Below are 16,077 nucleotides of genomic sequence, written 5' to 3' on the forward strand. Positions count from 1 at the left end.
CTTTATTACATGAGAGTGAGAGCACATGGAGCAGTTTAATTTTAAAAGCACCACTGGTCCCTAGGGGATGAAAACATACAAGAGACCACAGGGGCTTTGAGCAATTAGGTGTCTGGGTGTGTAATGTGTGGCAGTCAGTCATTTGCAGTATGTCTGGGAACAAAGTAGTTTGACTTTTCTTTTGCATATAGTTTGTATTTAGTGTTTTTTATCTTTGAAAGCACCACAGACCAAGTTGAACAATAAATGCATGTTTTAAGTCAGTCCAGAAAAAACAAAACAAGCTAGTGTTGAAAATAGTTACTTTGATGACATTTACACAGCCCCCCCCCACACACAAACATACAAATGAGTCACAGCCATAGAGTAAAGGGTACAGTGTCTGGTGATTACTGTAAAATCTCATTCCAAATACTTTATGTAAGTTTATTCCTTTGAAGATCAACTTGACAATGTTGTGTTAACATTTGTTTTTTCCCCACAGATCAGACTTAAAGAGACAATAAAAATAAACAGCCAAGCGCCATATACCACACCTCCAGAGACTCTATTCATGAGTCTTAACGGCTGTTCCCTATCAAAGGACTATAACTAAGACCATAATAGAGTTCTAACATAGAAACTTAATTGTTAGATTTTTTTTATTTAGGACTGAAATCTGGGAGACAACCAGACCACCTTAACCTCTATGAATGCATAAATCCAACATAAGAGAAGTCAAATCAGTGTATTGCTAAAACACAGGACTCCGTCACAGTGTGTGAGTCTACAGTTATGACAGAGGGTAGACAGTCAGACTGCTGCTCTGATCTGCTACCACCACACTGGGCTGTCCCTGCAGCACAGCAGGGCACAGCCAGTTCACCTTGTCTCCATGACTGATGCTCAGTTTGGGCCCTGCCTTCTGCTCCACCGCTTCCTCTGCACCTCCTGCTGCTGCTGCTTCATTCTCTGCTTCTTCCTCCTCTGCTGTCTTTGCTTTATCTTCAGATTGTTCTTTCCTTTTTGCTTTGTTCTTCCTGCGCTTCGGTCCTGACACTTTATTTTTGGTCTTTTCCTCTGAAGCGACCACCGGGTGCTTAGCGAGGTCCCACAGGGCGATCTGGCCGTCGTTCCCCCCCGTGACGAGCCAGTACGGGTGGGAGAGGAAGCTAACAAAGTGAGCTTGTGATGCTCCCTGACTGTGGGCCTTGACTGCTCCCTGCTGTTCCAGTTTACAACCACTGCCAATCCGCATGAGATGAAGCCGCCCGTCCTCCGCTGCACAGCCCAAAATGTTTCCACAGCTTGATATGGAAACGCAGTGAGCCAACGGAGGGTTGAAAAGCTGACCTGGACGCTGCTGATGGGCTTCTTCTTCCTCCGTTATATCTTGGAGGTTCACTGTCCAAAGCGGGCGAGTCTTCTGCAGGCCCCACAGCATCACCTAAAGTCACATGAGGTTCAACAATTGACAAAATAAATGTTATCAAATACCACAAAAACTGCACAACCTTTGGCATTCCTCTTCCTCACCTGCATGTCCAGCCCAGCAGAGACCAGGTTATTGGGCCTGTGAGGCCGGAAAGCCACAGAGGAGCAGATGTTAGTGTGTCTGCGAAGAGTCCTACACACGGTTCCCCCCGGAAGCTTTAGTACCCGCACGGCCCCAGAGTCATCGGCCACAGCCAGGGCCGAACCAGTCTCATTAAGGGCCAAAGCATTGATTTCCTCCTCGCCTGCACCCTGAAACTCCTCCACGGGGCCCTTGAGGCTCCTCGGGTCGAGAACGCTCACAGTCTCTCTGTGTGACACATACAGCTGGCTTGGAGCTGCAGGTGAAAACACAACACTGGTGCAGTCTTCACCTGGGAAAGACACTCTGCCTATGATGGTTCCTTCTTGATTCCAAACTGTGACTTCTCCACCCTCAGAGCCTGAAGCAAGGAGACCCTCAGGGACTGGAGACGCTCCAACGCACAAGACGGATGTGGAGTGGCCCTCAGACCACTGGCTGGCCATGCTTGACTGCTGACAAACAAACAAAGAGCAGTGATTCCAATAATGTGCCAAAGTAAGGTCTAAGGAGCCATTTGACAGGAGCATATCAGTTAAAATTACTTAATTTCCAACTTTTTTTTATCATTACTTCAGCTTTATGAAGCAAAACAAAAACAAACATTCAGCTTCTAAGTATTTATTTTTACTTTGCAGATAATTTATTTAAAATAAAAACAAATGAAACGTGTTACAGTTGCCGCATGTGTCTTCTTCCACCACTGCAAGTAGCGTCAAACATCTGTGTAATATGTAATGCGTCTAAAATTATTAAGAGAAAACAACCATAAACTAGATGAAACCAGTCTCATGTTCAGCTCTGCTAACTAAAAGCTAATATGTAACAACCTGCTAAGTTAAAGCAAGACGACGACAACGCTGATAAACACGCTGTTATTAACATACACATGATACAAACATGATTTACATGTTTGTTTACATGTTTGTATCCACATGCATTTAAGAAAATCATATGAAAATTATTTTACCTTGCCGTGTTTAGCCTGACATGTGCAGCTAAGTCGCCGAATGATGACGTCACAACCCACCTACTTTCCCCTAATTTCAGGCTGTCAGGTGGTAAAGTTAGAGAGGAAACGGAGGAAATTAATGAAAAGTAACACTACTGGATGCGTAATATAATTTTGTTTATGTTTGTTTAGTTTGTGTATAACTTAAATGGTCTGGTTTTTGTTAGTCGTTCTAACAAGAGATCCTCCTGAAAGTCAGAATTTAGGGTTTTAGTTCCATAGCACCATAATTGAACCATACTTCACTTGTACAATAACATATATAAAATAATTTTTATTCAGCTATAAATAATTGACATTGGAGCCACCTCATGTGGCTTAAATGTGGTCCCATTTAATACATTATAATGTATCATTTTCTATAGGAACACAGCGATAACATTTAACACTCAGGCACACAGGCCATTTGTAGTGGTGGTATCCTTCACACTTCACAGTGAAAGCAACAAAGCATCAGTTCTTACACATACTGCAGAAATGAACAACCACAGACGACTCAAAAAAGGGACCGTCATCGAATTTGAGTTCTGTACGTCTCCCACCTGACCTCCATTTCCACAATGGCTGCTCTGAGCTGATTCATCCAAAGCTGTAGATGTGATGAGTACGGCCCATTTCTGGGTCAGTGAACAGCACCACCACGCTGAATAGGCAGCAGAGAGAAGAGGCCGCAGCTTTCAGGCCCCCACCCGACAGCACACACACACACACACACACACACACACACACACACACACACACACACACACACACACACACACACACACTGCTCTGTCAACCCAACATTCAAGTCCTGACACATAATTTATATCAGCACAAAGCAGCAGAAGATCTCACAGAGCAGCTTGAATGTAAGTACCCTGCAGCTATTTATTAATTCTGTTCATAACTTAAAGATGAGTAAAACTCAGTTATCACAATGTGTTTGTGCGACTCTGCAGATGAACACTACATTGTTTTTGACAAGTTACGCCTATTTAAAACATCTCCAGCCCTTGGGTGAGGGCATGTTCTTGTATTTAAGCGTTAATGGAGCCTGTTAGCATTATGTCTAAGATCTGGGGTGAGTGGGCTCGTATTTAGACGTGTGTTCAGGACATTCATTATGCTTAAATGACAAATGTGTAGACAAAAGACATGATACATTTACAAACTGAATGTTAAACCGCTCATGCAGAGGCTCTAGTATCAGGCAGAAGAAGTTTATTAACACAGATGCGATGGATGAGAGGATAAACACAATTCACATTAGTAACAGATGATTACAGACAGATGAACAGCTCATAGTAACTGAACTGTTTCCAGACACTGTTGAGTGAATGGCTTCTCAGAAACCCATCCATAGAATGAGTGAGACCATTTGTGTGAATTGTTCTTATCTATAAACTACTTACTGCTACACCTGCTCACTCTGCTTCTTTAGCAAGGCCTCGAAAGATTTACAGCACCGGACATCATGAGGTCGCCCTATTATCCTGCCAGGTCCGTGCTCTTCCACCAGGAGCCCAATGGAGTGACCTACAGAGTCCCAGCGCTGCTCTACCTGTCCCGCTCCAAATCCTTCCTGGCTTTCTGTGAGGAGAGACTCAGCCCGTCCGACTCCCAGGCTCATCTGCTGGTCATGAGAAAAGGCACTTTCTACAGGAGCTATGTGGAGGTCCGCTGCCGCCTGAACCCCACGGTGTTGGTCAGTTGACTTCGTCCTTTCCGATTTCCTTTCCTCCCTCTGTTTCCTGCTGCAGTGGGAGGACATGCGCGTCCTGGGCTCCGCCTTCCTGCCCGGCCACCGCTCCATGAACCCCTGCCCGGTGTACGACGACTTCACTGGGACGCTCTTCCTGTTCTTCATCGCGGTGCTGGGCCACACGTCGGAGTCGTACCAGCTGGTGACGGGGAAGAACGTCACCAGGCTCTGCTACGTCTGCAGCACCGACGGCGGCGACACCTGGAGTCCAGTCACCGACCTCACCAAGAGAGTCATAGGAGACACCATTGAAGGTCAGAGAAACGAATGGTGCTCTCGCCTCCCAAACTCACACTGACTCACATATCTGCACGTTGCGCTTCCCTCCTCCCAGAATGGGCCACCTTCGCTCTGGGCCCCGGCCACGGCCTCCAGCTCAAGTCCGGCCGCCTGCTGGTTCCGGCCTACGCCTACCACATCGAGTGCAAAGAGTGCTTCGGCCAGCTGTGTCAGACCACCCCCCGCGCCTTCTGCTTCCACAGTGACACCCACGGCCGGACCTGGCGCTTCGGTCAGGCGGTGCCGGGGCCGGAGAGCGTGGAGTGTCAGATGGTGTCGGTGGACGAGGAGGACGGCACCAACGTGCTGTACTGCAACGCGCGCAGCCCGCTGGGCTACAGGGTGCAGGCGCTGAGCCTGGACGACGGGGCCGTGTTTCAGGAGGGGCAGCTGGTGCTGAGGCTGGTGGAGCCCCGGAACGGTTGCCACGGCAGCACCGTTGGATTCCCTGCGCCGTTACACCTGGTACGGAAGCTTAACCAGCCATCGCACCGCTCCAGACACTGGACGTCCTGCTCAAATCACAGCGTCACTCCGGTTCCCTCCAGCTCCGCGTCACCCAGTGACGCCTCCTCCCCAGACTTCCTCACCCCGACCTGGGTGGTTTACTCCCACCCCACGTGGCCCACTGCGCGCAAGGATCTGGGCGTGTTCCTCAGCCTGTTTCCGCGCGACCCCGACAGCTGGCGCGGCCCCTGGGTGATCCACGAGGGCCCCAGCGCCTACTCGGACCTGGCCTACCTGGAGCTCGCACCCTCGCCCGGAGCGGCGCCCGCCGTGGCCTTCGCCTGCCTGTTCGAGTGCGGCGCGAAAACGGCCTACGACGAAATCTGCTTCAGCATCTTCACCCTGTACGAGCTCATCGATAATCTGCCCCGGAGCGCTCAGCTGGGCGCCAAACAGGCGGCTCAGGCGAAGAAGAGCAGAAAGCAGAGAAAGATGACTGACATGTGCTCCGTGTCTTAAGTATAGTTTTTAGAGGGTTGTAATACAGATATCAAGGATAACTTAAAGCATATTAACAATGACATCATATGAAAAAACAGCCCATCATTGAATATCACCATGTATTAGAAAATATTGTTCACATTGTAATTAGACTTGTTCATTCTGGGTTATTTAGTGGATTTATTCCACTATCACTCTGCTTCTTCTGGGCCATGTGACCCAGACACTGACAACCACAGGAGACGTACTGTACAAAACCAGTCGTCACTAGTTGACATATTCACATCAGGAAACAGCGAGAAGAAGAACCATTTGCACTGAGGACGTTTGTGTTGAGGCGCAAACCACTTACTAGGCTTTTTATTGTAATGTTGCTCACTGTAACACTTTCTTATCGCAAAAAAATATTAGTTTATGACATTTGTTAGGATCCAGTGTTTGTAAACAGAATATGAACGTTTTCCTCAGAATAAAATAATGTTCACAATTTGCTTTTGTTTTCTTTTTGTTTTTCAACTGATTAACAAGCAGAATAAAATCTTCTTCCACTTAATAAATCTTAATAGAAATATTAGGACAGTACTTCCTGTGGAAATATTTAGCTGCTTTGCTAATGATGCTACTTTACTCTGAAGCATCAAGCAAACATAGACTCCACTGTGACTATTAGCAACACGTTCCATTCAGTAATTACAACTCTTCAACCTCTTATTTTAAAATCACACCTGCTTAATGAGCAGCATCTTTAATGTCAGACAGTGGAGCTGAATGAAAGCAGAGACAGATACCAGCGGAGCAGTTTGTTTATTTAAGAGGAAAGGAAATAAACAGGAAGTCAGCAGGATCTGGACAATCTCTTCTCCCTGCTCCCCCTCCTCCACCTTACATCAGAGTCATTCCTCCGTCCATGCACTTTAGTTAAGTCGTCTTCCTCCCTCACGGCACGGAGTAATGGATTTGGTGATCATGTTCGTCCTTGCTCTGTTAACAGTGGTGAGTGGGAGCCCCACTGTGACGATCAGGCCTGAAGCTCAGCCCAACGCCACACAGCAGATGCTGAAGAAAGCAGTGATCTTCGGACAGGTGAGAAGAGATTAACGCCACCGCTAAACGCGTACCTGCTTTTTTTTTTTTTGGTTCGAAACTAGTTTTGTACGGAACTTGCGCAAATTGCAGACATTTAACTGGTTCAGAACAAGAATTCTTCTTACTGTACATGACAAGACCAACCTGTACATAGTACAAACGCTACTATAGGAGCAGTAGTGCTGAGTTTGCTACTACAGCCGTCATCTTGGACACTGATGTCTGGTGTCACACAGGGTGAACCGTGATAAAATTTGAAGTAATAAATAAAAATTTTTATCAAAGAACATTAAAATCAAAAGAGGTTTAACTAGAGAGGAAACTGGAGGAAAATGTCAACGTTCTGTTTGCTTTCGCTAATGGTGAGAATGGATGAGGCTCGGTAACAGTGTAATAAAGAGCAACAGCGTTCATGTCAACGTCCAGTAACTCAGAGGCGAGTCTAGTTCTTCCACTTGTTCTTCTTTGCAGGCAGCTGACCCGTAGCCTCTAGGTATTTGTTAATCAGCTCTTCCTGTGTGGCCGGCAGGCAGGGCTGGTAATTGCTGTACTCCATGGTGTACTCTCCTTTCCCCTGAACAAACAGCGATACCGCGTTAGTTTAAATTAGAACGAACCAGCAGTGTCCTGTTCGTTATAAATATTTAGCTACCGCTTGTTTAGAAAAGAGGGTTTTAGGCCGTCTGACGGTGAACTTACTTCAGTACAGGAGCGGAGTTCTGTTGCGTAGCCAAACATGTCATTTAGAGGAATCTGTGTGAAGGATGAGGACAAGTATTATAAGCTGTGACTGAGGCCACACGCTGGATGTTTAAATGCGTCAACTCACATCCACGTAGAGGGTGAAGTAGCCCTCGGTCCCGTCCTGCCCTGTGATCACCCCGTGCCGACGGTTCACTCCAGAAATCACCACTCCCTGGAACTCCTGGGGCGCCACGATTTCCACAGACATGACCGGCTCCAGGATAATCGTGTTGGCATTTTCCATAGCTGCGGAGAGTCGGTCAGTGATGCTGCTGAACACAGACATCAATCTGTAAATGACAGTGGGTCAGGTCTCACTAAACCCACCTTGCTTTAAAGCGCCCTCTCCTGCGCGGATGAAAGAGATCTCGTTGGAGTCGACCATGTGATTGGCTCCATCCTCCAGGAGGAATCGGACTCCTGTGACCTTGTGGCCGCTCAGCGGTCCTTTCTCACAGGCTTCCCTGAAGCCCTGATTCAGCAAAAGACAGCAAAGGCTTGAGTTAATTGAGTTTTAAAGCACACATGACTGGCTGAAAACGAGCGTGGGCCACACTGACTTTTTCCACAGCTGGGATAAACTGCTTCGGGACGTTGGTTCCGACAGTTTGATCCTCAAACTCCAGCTTGGTGTAATGCTCTGGCTCCAGTGGCTCAAGGACCCCGATAACTTTACCATACTGCCCGGAGCCGCCACTCTGTTTCTTATGGGTGAAATCGAAGCTGTAATGAAATGGACAAGACGTCATTCAAATCAAAAGTCAAACTGAAACAAGATTTGAAGTTGATATTGACACACTACAAAGCTGCACCTTTAAGAGACACTGCCTCTTTAAAAAGGGGCCGAGCTCAAACTGCAGACGGAAATGGGAAGTGATTTAGCATGAGGAGCAGCTGACTGAACGCACTGGACTCTGTCGGGAGCCTGGTTCCAGATAAAGGCAAGTTCAGACGGCCTTTCTAATCCACTATCATGACTGTCTTCGACCTCCACATATTTGCTTCGATAACACACTCACTCTAGATGCCTGAACACTCCACCCCTGACAACGGGGGGTCAAGGTCCCTCGGGATCTAGACGCCCACCGTTCTCCTGCACTCATTCTCCCCACTCGTCCGTCTGTCTGTTTCTCTGGAGCAGCAGCAGACCGTAGCAGTGGGGACAGAGGCACCGGGGGATGTGATGGCGACCGGGGAGTTGAACCCCAGTCACTACCCTGCTCAGAGGGCAGCCAAGGTGGTGCAGCACTACCTCAACACCCGCTACGGCTCACCATACAGGGTGTTCGGGCTGCACAAGGTCCACAGTGGACACGCGGAGGTCGGCTAAAAGTTCCTACACACGTTTTAAAAAGCTTTCAGCAACTTCTAATAGGATGTGTGATGACGTTATTAAAGTAAGTTTCATGATTTCTTTCTTAGGACGTAGCAGAGTCTGGACGAAAGTATCTGTTGAAGATCTCTGTGCAGGAGTTTCTTCGTGAAGTATGTTCTTTTTTCTTTTTATAAATACACTGAAGCCTGTTAGATGACTGAACGATGTTTAGGTAAATCTTAGGTATGAGTGTAAAGCACAGAGCTGGATAATCCCTGGCTTTAGTCAGCAGGCCTCACCAGGTTTGACTAGATCGACTGGACAGCAGATAAAAGGAGCCTCGAACTAGGCTGTACGCATAGCAGTGTGCCGTAAGCCTACCTCACTGGTTGCCGTGGCAACACTTGGACTACACCTTTCTTCTGTTTGCTTATCAAACCAGCTGTTCTTCCGTTTGCTTTTTAACCCGCCCTCAATCCAGACTGTAAAGAACTGCACTGCAGAGGTTTTCTTCCCGAAGGGGGAGAAGCAGGCTTCACCAGAGGTCCGGGCCTCGTGTGACGAGCTCCTTCAAATCGACTCCAAAGCTCAAGACGAGGCCTTATACCAACGCTACAAGATGAACCAAAGCCTAGTGTCGGCAGAATATTTACCTGGTACGTCCCGTACAACAAACCACTCAACACGTGACCACAGATATTACACAACATCTTTTCTGTTATTTCCACATTCTGGAATCAGCTCCATTCCGCTCACTAATACTGACACATCACTAAGCGTCACTAATCCCTGACCTTCTGTACACTCTATGCAACACTAACAAGCCCCATCCACACCTCAAAGCTGACCCTCCCACCAACAGACAGCCACGGTAACATGGATCCTGACATGAAGCCGTTCTGGCACCTTGGCATCGTGGCCGCCAGCTTCGTCATGCTGAGTGAATCCAATGAAAAAACTCTGTACAACACGGCTCAGGTGGCCCAGGTCACGCAGCTGGTAGGTCGCTGTCTGCTTATGCACCGAGTAGGAGTAGATTTAGTGTTTGTTGAAGACATAGCTTTCACATCCAAATATGCACTTTGCACATGATATTTCATAATTTATTGTCTGTGATTATTTAAACTGAATTCAAAGGCTGAAGACTGGCTAATGCCTGCACATTCGTCCTGCTGATTCTGCCTCATGCTCACTGTTTTGTCTGCTGCAGGAAACAGAGAACGACCAGCTGAAGTTCAACTATGACATCCTGCTGCATGATATGGTGTCTCAGGTGAACAGCGAAACACACATAGTTTCATCATGAACTGCGCGAATTACAAACGGTGTCGCTCAGTAGCAGTAGATTGTGTCACCATGAGCGGCACTGAGGACAAGCAGTAACCGGCTTGCTGACAATCTGCGCTTTATTTTGGCAGGAGATCATGCACTGGAAGGTGCTGTTCACATGGTCTCCGTCAGAGGGAGTCAAAGTGCTGCAGAAGGAACAGCTGCCTCGCTGCCACTGTGGAAGACTTCCAAACAAAAACTAGGCCCATTTACCCCACTGCCATCACAACTCTGCTCATGATGCCTGTTCACATATGGAACGTAATGCAGCCTTTGGGGGGAGAAGTTCCTACTTCAAAGTCAATCCGTCATACAGTATACATCGACATGATATCCTTCTATTTTTCTTCTTGTTTATAGTAAAGCAACTAAATGGTTTATACAGCTTACTGGCTTCGTTTGCGTGTGTATGTGCCATGGGATCCAGACTTACGGTACAGCAGAGGTGATGGTCTCTCTGAAAGCGACTTTGGGTTTTCCCATCACACATGGACAGTTGTATTCTCTCTCCATCCTCTGGAAGACCGAAACCAAGCCAAAAAGAAGATAAAGAAAACGCACTTTGGTCAAATTAGAAAAATATGTATGGAAAAACAGCTTTTACTAAATGCAGAAACCGGATGTTCAGCCTGTTTCAGTGCATCAGCCAAAGCTTTTTATGGAATAAAAATTACAACTAAGCATATAACCTTTACATATTTTTAGTTCTGTTCTTGTGTTTTCTCTCTCATCAAAAGCTCTCTGGTAAACCCTTTACTTGTGCTCTCCTCGGACCGTGTACCTGGGAGTAGATTTCCAGGTGCAGCTCGCCCATGCCTGAGATGATGGTTTCTCTGCTCTCTGTGTCAAAATGCACCCGGAACGTGGGGTCTTCCCTGGTGAAGCGGTTAATCCCTTTGGAGAATTTGTCCAGGTCATTCTTTCCGAATGAAAAGAAAAGTGTCAGAAAGATGCATTTTTGACTTTTCAGTTCAATATTTACGCCAATTTAATTTACCTTGTTGACTGGTTTCATTGACATGGAAATGACAGGATCCGGGACATGAATTGACTCCTGTGAAACAAAAACACAAGATTCTGCTTTCATACAGGTTGAAAGAAGGAAGTGAGTTTGTGAAAGATCACCAGTTAGGAGTCTGTCTGCACAGTGACTAGCTTAAAGCAGCTCACCATGGAGAGGTTAGCACTGGTCCTAGATGTGAAAGTGTCTCCACTAGCGCAGTCGATTCCAAACAGAGCACAAATGTCTCCTGCATAGACTTCATCCACATCCTGAAAGAAGCAGGGATAGAAGGGAAACAGGTGAGATTTCCTAAATCGGACTGGTTTGTTCAAATTTTAATTCATTATTTTAATCATTAATGAATTTAACAAAAGATGTGGATAGTTGAACACTGTTCCTTGGGCTGTGTCCTTTTTGGTGCAAGAAAGTTACTTCACTGTCACAGTACACACTTGACTGAACAAAAAGAGGAACTTAGCTATTTTGAACAGTCACTTTCCAGCTTAAAATGCAAACGAGTGATGCAGACGTCTGTCGATTTGTTCTCACCTCCATCTGATCTGCGTGGAGACGCACGAGCCTCTGTACCCTGACTTTCTTTTTTGTGCGTGTATTGAAGATGTACTCCCCCTTCTTCAGACATCCTTGGTACACCCGCACGTACGTCAGCTGACCAAACCTCCCTGCCTGTTGATGAGAGCCACCACAGTAAACACCACAGCTTGACGCATCTTCCTATTAAGCAACTTGCAGACGAGCACACTGTGGCCACACAACCTCCAGCTTGAAGGCCAGGCTAACAAAGGGGTGCGAGGAGTCTCTTATGGGGTCCATTTGGATCTTTGTTGCTTCATTCGAATCTCTAGCACAGGAAAAAAAACTGACATTAGCACAAAATAATGGTGAAGAAAAGTTTGATTAAAACTGTTGAAAGGTGGACAGATGAGGACCGTGTTGCTCTGCAGAGCTGCTTTGAAGACACTGACAGGGAGGCTCTGTGGACCTCATGAGGAGGACATTGATGGACTGACCCACTGCGTCACAGAATATATTAATTTCTGCGTGGACACACATATACCTGATGAAACTTTTCACTGCTTTCCTAACAACAAACCATGGTGGCCAGTGTTTTATGCTGTGGTCTGTGGGGCAGCAGCATGAATGTAGCAGAGAGTAACAGACTGGACAAAGTGATCAGGAGGGCTGGTTCTGGTCTGGGGGTGGAGCTGGACCCCCTACATGCTGTAGCTGAGAGGAGGATGCTGGTCTAGTATTAGGCCCTCCACAGAACGCCACCGGAGATTATTTCCCTCTGGGATTAATAAAGTTTTTTGAATCTTAAATCTTGAATTATCTGTTACCACTATCCAAGCAGAAATCACCTAAAAACAGACAAGCCTACTCACTGATCATTGAGAAGAGCATAGTTTTTGACCTCTGTGGGGTTTGGTAGGTAATCAAGGACCGCGTCCAGCAGAGGCTGGACGCCCTTGTTTTTCAGCGCTGTGCCCACCAACACTGGGGAGAAGAGGCGCTTCACTGTCGACCTGCGGATTGCAGCCTGGAAGACAGGGAAATGGAATTAGAGACGATGATCCAAGGCATCACAAATTTAACAATTGTTAATTTAAATCATCTGAACAGAAAATAAGCCCTTGTTTTAGCATAGTTCAGTACAGACACAAACCTTCAGGTCATCGTTGGTGGGGATTCTTTCCTCCAGAAAAAGTTCTCCCAAGGTTTCATCAGTGTTGGCCACACACTCCACCAGCTCCTGCCTCCGCTCCGCAGCTTCAGCACGAAAATCTGCAGGGACCTCGTCATAGCGGATGTTTTGACTGCATAAAGAGATGCAGCTCTGAGTCAGCTTTTTAATGTTAGAGATCAGAATCTACCCACTGCTCAAAACTGAAAACACAGTTTACAGAAAAAGGATTAAAGAATGAAAAAGCCAATGTGTATATATATATATGTTTTTTCCAAACACTGGGTGAAACATGGACACGTGTGTATACCATAATACTATGGCATCTGACATGAGCTCAGGCCCAAAAAGCTTTGCAGTGTTTCCGTGTGACTTCTGTCTTTGCTGAATAGATCTGTAAACATGACCTGGGTTAAGTGACAACATTAATCTTGTGTTTATGTGTCCATGACTGCACAGTGGCAATTGGTCAATGCCGCTTCTGCTGACACACACACACACACACACACACACACACACACACACACACACACACACACACACACACACACACACACACACACACACACACAAACACACACAAACACACACAAACACACACACACACACACACACGTTTCTGCTTTTGGCATTCAGACACGAAGAGTTCTCTAAATTATCTTTACACAATATCAAGTGGTGTCAGGGAAGAAAAACTCCTTGCAATGTTGCCTTGACAAACATTTTTCTTATTTTTCTTAAACTGAACTAAATTTTGGCATACTTTCATATACCTGTTACCAACTAACCTGCTGTTTAATCATCCATAAGATTTTTTTTCTACTTTTCACCCCTATTTTGCCTTACCTTTTGTTTGAACATTTTTTAAACTGTGCTGCAGGCATCCATTTTTATGGTTGTTTAGTGCAACTACTAAACATCTTGTGTCTCTCAATGAATGGAAAATTTAAATAATTTATTATTTAAAAAAATTACTGGGTTGAGTTAGATACTAGTAATGAAATAACACTGTTCAAGATACTGATCTCAGCGTGACCAGACTTCAAAAGGAAACCCACTTACCCAAACGGTCCTTCAAAATATATGCTGCGCTCCTCTACAAGGTCGATGATGCCACGCATGTTCCCTTCCAGGCCCATAGGGATGTTCACAAAGGCTGCATTGTGGTTCAGTTTGGTTCTATGGAAAAATGAAGACCACATCAAATTACAGCAGTGTTTATGTAATATATAATTTAATGTGAACTTAATGCGACATGTGAGTACCTTAAAATATAACTACAATTTGTGTCTATTGTTTGATTTAATTAAAGGCCACAAATTTAAATTAAAGATTGAGGAAAGGCCTCTTCATGGGAGTAAAGCAAACCTCATCTGCTGCAGGGCCCGGCTGGGGTTGGCGCCCATACGATCAAGCTTGTTGATGAAAGTGAGAAAGGGGACGTTGTAGCGTTTCATCTGCCTGTTTACGGTCATTGTCTGACACTGGACCCCCCCGACTGCACACAGAACCAGCACGGCTCCATCCAGCACACGCAGCGCTCGCTCCACCTCAATTGTAAAGTCCACGTGACCTGGGAAACACAGACATAAATGCTTGGAAAAAGTATTGAAAATACTTCTGATTTTAGAGTAGAATGAGTTGGGGACAGAAAAATTAAATAAAGACGTGTTTTATTGAGATTGATGGGGCCATTACTGTAAGTGCAACTCATTGAAGTGCACAGACAGTCAAAATCATAAAATATGTAAAATTACATCTGTAATGTAGTGTGGTGGAAATATAACATTTGTTTGAAATACACAGTAGTGTGGACATACCACAAACTTACTATACTACAGTGAGTACATTTAGTCATTCAAAGAAAGTCAGCGAGGGTGAAACCTTCGCATTGCTCCAGACCACACGTTAAGTACCTGGTGTGTCAATGATGTTGATGTTGTGATTGTTCCACATTGTGTATGTTGCAGCTGACTGAATGGTGATGCCCCTCTGTCTCTCCAGCTCCATAGAGTCCATCGTGGCGCCAACACCGTCCTTCCCCTTCACCTACGCATCGCAGAGGTAAACCATAGACCGTGACTGCGCTGCCAAGTAGCAGGGGTCGAGCACATACGCACGTTCAGGCACCATGATCTTACTTCGTGAATCTCTGCTATCCTGCCAGTGTAGTAGAGGACGCGCTCAGTCAAGGTGGTCTTCCCCGAGTCGATGTGGGCTGAGATCCCAATGTTGCGGATCCTCTCGTTGGGTAAGACACCCGTGGAGCATGTCCGACAGCTGTTAATGAGAACCTGCGGAGATGACACAGACCAAGACAAACAATCAAACTCATGTTTACCGATTGTGAAACGCAACGGTGGTAATGGCACATCGGTGGTCATGAGGTTAAGAAGTTAAATCGCTACAGCTCATGTTACCTTCTTAAGGGTGAGCCTCCCTGGCGCCTGAAGGTGACTTTTAGCCAAACACACACCCGCTTTGAGAACTCTCATTCTGACAATCGCTCGGACGTGCCTGAGGTGATCGTATTCCTCTATGTGCACAACTATCAAGTCCAACAACCCGGTGAATGTCACGCCGGGGCCCTGGTGGGTAGTTGTGAAACAGTACTTCCGCGAATACGGAAAGCCGGTGGCGCCAAAAGTAATGAACCTTCGCGTTTTTGAAAATAACCGTGCCAATTTTACAAGAAGCCCAGTGAAACAACATTCGTGCCTTGAGAATTATTTTCGATGAGCTTGAAGAAAACATCCAAAAAATCAAAAGGAATAAAGTTATTATCTATGCATACAGCGCCACATGCTGCGTTCAAGAGCTGTAAAAGTAAAACTGATATAAAGGAGAAATTAAAGCATGAGACAATGAAAAAAAAAATATATATATTTTAAAAATTTACGTGTTAAATAGTAATTCTATAATTTCGTATTAGTTTGGTATTATACCCTCCTTAAACAGCCAGTTACAAAATACATACAGATAAGTTGTAGTAGTAGTATATAACAGTATAACTTATTTCTTAATGCCTATTGTGCATTGTACAATATAGTAATATGTTGCATTTATACAAGCATTTAAAAAGTATGGCTTTAGTTATTTGGTTTAGTAACTATGGCTGAAGTGACTATGACTTTTCCAGAAGTTGTTTAACATTAGAGCACATTTGAGTTGGAACTTTCGTGGAGCATTTGAAAGCCTCACTTTTAAATGTCTTGAACGGACCAGTGTCATATCACGTGCTGTTAGCAAACACTACATAGCTAACTGATCGTAACGTTAGCTTCCAGCTAGCGTTAGAATTCGGCAACGTGTTCGTGGTAAGTCGGCACGTCGACACCGCTCCTCCAACCGGACTTT

At 45.7% G+C, this 16,077-nt stretch overlaps 4 protein-coding genes across 10 annotated transcripts; 2 read left to right on the forward strand and 2 right to left on the reverse strand.

Moving 5' to 3' along the window:
* Positions 1-595: 595 nt before the first annotated feature.
* wdr53 (WD repeat domain 53) lies at positions 596-2,627 on the reverse strand. Of its 3 annotated transcripts, none has more exons than XM_029172150.3 (3): positions 2,526-2,627; positions 1,516-2,007; positions 596-1,426 (listed from the first exon to the last, which is right to left on the reverse strand). In XM_029172150.3, the coding sequence occupies exons 2-3, from the start codon at positions 1,999-2,001 to the stop codon at positions 773-775; spliced, it is 1,140 nt and encodes a 379-aa protein (XP_029027983.1). In that variant the 5' UTR covers positions 2,002-2,007; positions 2,526-2,627; the 3' UTR covers positions 596-772. The 3 variants fall into 3 exon arrangements, with proteins under 3 accessions (XP_029027983.1, XP_029027981.1, XP_055369973.1); XM_029172148.3 differs by having other exon boundaries at positions 1,516-2,010; positions 2,526-2,620; XM_055513998.1 differs by lacking the exon at positions 2,526-2,627 and adding an exon at positions 2,232-2,473 and having other exon boundaries at positions 1,516-2,010.
* A 1,063-nt stretch (positions 2,628-3,690) lies between these two features.
* On the forward strand, positions 3,691-6,226 carry neu4 (sialidase 4). The gene is made up of 3 exons (XM_029171677.3): positions 3,691-4,224; positions 4,310-4,565; positions 4,646-6,226. Exons 1-3 carry the CDS (start codon positions 4,024-4,026, stop codon positions 5,554-5,556), a joined length of 1,368 nt encoding a protein of 455 aa, XP_029027510.1. The 5' UTR covers positions 3,691-4,023; the 3' UTR covers positions 5,557-6,226.
* Positions 6,227-6,323: 97 nt separating this feature from the next.
* On the reverse strand, positions 6,324-16,060 carry gfm1 (G elongation factor, mitochondrial 1). Of its 2 annotated transcripts, none has more exons than XM_029170301.3 (18): positions 15,922-16,060; positions 14,862-15,014; positions 14,637-14,769; positions 14,089-14,293; positions 13,783-13,899; positions 12,703-12,853; positions 12,422-12,576; positions 11,793-11,877; positions 11,565-11,702; positions 11,183-11,284; positions 11,010-11,066; positions 10,794-10,931; positions 10,446-10,528; positions 7,929-8,091; positions 7,696-7,840; positions 7,454-7,614; positions 7,324-7,377; positions 6,324-7,198 (listed from the first exon to the last, which is right to left on the reverse strand). In XM_029170301.3, the coding sequence occupies exons 1-18, from the start codon at positions 15,949-15,951 to the stop codon at positions 7,067-7,069; spliced, it is 2,202 nt and encodes a 733-aa protein (XP_029026134.1). In that variant the 5' UTR covers positions 15,952-16,060; the 3' UTR covers positions 6,324-7,066. The 2 variants fall into 2 exon arrangements, with proteins under 2 accessions (XP_029026134.1, XP_029026133.1); XM_029170300.3 differs by lacking the exon at positions 15,922-16,060 and adding an exon at positions 15,141-15,490.
* lxn (latexin) lies at positions 6,487-10,706 on the forward strand. 4 transcript variants are annotated; one of them, XM_029170307.2, is made up of 7 exons: positions 6,487-6,621; positions 8,510-8,689; positions 8,791-8,853; positions 9,165-9,339; positions 9,546-9,682; positions 9,894-9,956; positions 10,102-10,706. In XM_029170307.2, exons 1-7 carry the CDS (start codon positions 6,490-6,492, stop codon positions 10,213-10,215), a joined length of 864 nt encoding a protein of 287 aa, XP_029026140.1. In that variant the 5' UTR covers positions 6,487-6,489; the 3' UTR covers positions 10,216-10,706. The 4 variants fall into 4 exon arrangements, with proteins under 4 accessions (XP_029026140.1, XP_055369814.1, XP_029026141.1 ...); XM_055513839.1 differs by having other exon boundaries at positions 8,513-8,689; XM_029170308.2 differs by lacking the exon at positions 6,487-6,621 and adding an exon at positions 8,091-8,309.
* Positions 16,061-16,077: the final 17 nt, after the last annotated feature.

The sequence above is a fragment of the Betta splendens genome, chromosome 13 (genome assembly GCF_900634795.4).
Source record: "Betta splendens chromosome 13, fBetSpl5.4, whole genome shotgun sequence".
In the NCBI taxonomy this organism is placed as follows: Eukaryota; Metazoa; Chordata; class Actinopteri; order Anabantiformes; family Osphronemidae; genus Betta; species Betta splendens.